Genomic DNA, 1,827 nt, shown 5'->3' with positions numbered 1-1,827 from the left:
GTATGTATGGATCACTTGGGTTGTTACCAACATCTGGTGAAAATTTCATGTCATTAGCACCTCTAGTAATATATTTACTGAGAAAATGGTGACGTGTTCAATACTTATTTTACCCCCTGTATAAGGGTAAAGAAAGTGTAGGAGAGGGGAATGTAAAAAAACAACACATCTTTTCAAAAAGTCACTTTTTTTTTCAGATCAGATGAACAATGTAGATGGATCAGAAAATCAGCCTTTAAATGAGAGCACAGGTTCTAAACAAGAGTAAATTTATCACTRATGCTGGAACAAACTACTGTGTTGATAAGGATCATGATAACAGTGTTGTAGATCCTGGACTGGATCAAATACAGGAGCAGTGCAGCTGAGATTCAAACAGGAAGCGATCTGAAAAACAAACTTCTGTCTGGTTTGCATAAACTTAACGACTGAGGTTTCAGTCTTTCAAGATCCACACTTACTGATGTGAACTTGGAGCAAAAAATTCAGAGTGCACCTAAAAACTGACCGTCAGAAATCCTCAACACAGCACTGTGTGACATGTCTTTCAGCTCTTTTAATTGAAATAATTTGCTTTAGCATAACTCTTATGAAAATGTTAACACACCTGAACTAGTCCTTTTATTTAAACGAGACTTTACTCTGACATAAAATAAAGATGTCTTCCTGACATCTCTCCCTACTTAACCATTAAAATCTCAATAAAGCATAACTAACCTATTTTAACCTTTATACATTCATTTAAATGTTTAACACATACACTTTAAGTACATGTTTTAAGAAGAATTATACTTCTATGGTTGTCAGTGACTCAATCTACTTTGGACTGTGTGATAAAACTGGGAATAAACCAGTAAATTAGGCTCCAAATGGAGGACAGTCACTGAGACAACACAACAAACTCACTGTAAACAAAAACATTTAATTAAAGTTCACATTTACTGAATAATCTCAGTATTTATAATTGYAAGTTCTCTTCAGAAATGTAACTTTAGGTGTGTGTAATGGCGAGTAAATAGTTAAACTGTGATGTTTTAATCTGACTTTAGGAGGTTAACTGAACCAGGGAGACAAGTCAGAAAGACGTCTTTTTAACGCAAAGCGGATCATGCTAAACTTTTTAATCCTAGTCAGAAGTCAGACAGCTCTGCAGCAGGAAAACCCACCTCCTCTACGTGTTTTCTCAGCGCTTTCTCTCGTTCATACTGGGTGACCAGCTGCTCGTTGTCCTCCTTCAGCAGTTCCAGCTCCACTTCGTGCTCCTTGTTGGCGGCGAACACCGAGTCCAGGTTCTCCAGCAAGCCGACGATCAGCGGCATCAGCTCTTTCACCACGTCCTCGTCGTACTTCTCGATGAGCCGCTCGAACTCGCGGTATATCGAGCTGGCCAGACCCGAGACCCGCTCGGACATCACGCTGGAGTCGCCCGACTCGTCCTGATACAGGACTACGTCGTCCAGCTCCATTTTCCTGCCTCCGCTGGCACTTCTTCCCCGGCTAACAGGGAGCTAGCCGCAAGCTTCGGCTGGACGAAAGCTGTTCGCCCCTGTTCTTCAGGCGAAACGAAAGAACTCCGCTACGAAAACATGTCTCGAAAGTTGCTCCATGTGCAGAGGAATGGCTGTACTTCATTTAAAGTAAGGCTGAAATCATTTTTTCGTAGTGACAGCTGACTTTTAAAGCCGCGCTAGCCGAGTAGCCAGCACTGTTGAGAAGACTTTACTTGGCTCCTGATTAGTTTCCCTGTCCAACAGATGAGCTTCTGCTGCGTTCAAGTGCTGTCGGAATTCTGAAAATAAACCCTGTTCAACTCTAAACAAAGTAGAA

General features: G+C 41.4%; 1 protein-coding gene across 4 annotated transcripts in view; it reads right to left on the bottom strand.

The window, feature by feature from the left end:
• The window catches only part of spag9b (sperm associated antigen 9b), a 67,382-nt gene extending 65,593 nt beyond the window's left edge, over positions 1–1,789 (bottom strand). For all 4 annotated transcript variants that reach the window (XM_014028505.1, XM_014028517.1, XM_014028510.1 and 1 more), the window contains exon 1: positions 1,167–1,789. In XM_014028505.1, coding sequence (XP_013883959.1) covers positions 1,167–1,466 — 300 coding nt within the window. In that variant the 5' untranslated portion in view covers positions 1,467–1,789. The remainder of the gene's footprint in view (positions 1–1,166) is intronic.
• Positions 1,790–1,827: the final 38 nt, after the last annotated feature.

Source organism: Austrofundulus limnaeus, unplaced genomic scaffold (assembly GCF_001266775.1).
Source record: "Austrofundulus limnaeus strain Quisiro unplaced genomic scaffold, Austrofundulus_limnaeus-1.0 Scaffold5, whole genome shotgun sequence".
NCBI classification, from domain to species: domain Eukaryota; kingdom Metazoa; phylum Chordata; class Actinopteri; order Cyprinodontiformes; family Rivulidae; genus Austrofundulus; species Austrofundulus limnaeus.
This window is presented reverse-complemented; position numbering and strand designations above follow the sequence as displayed.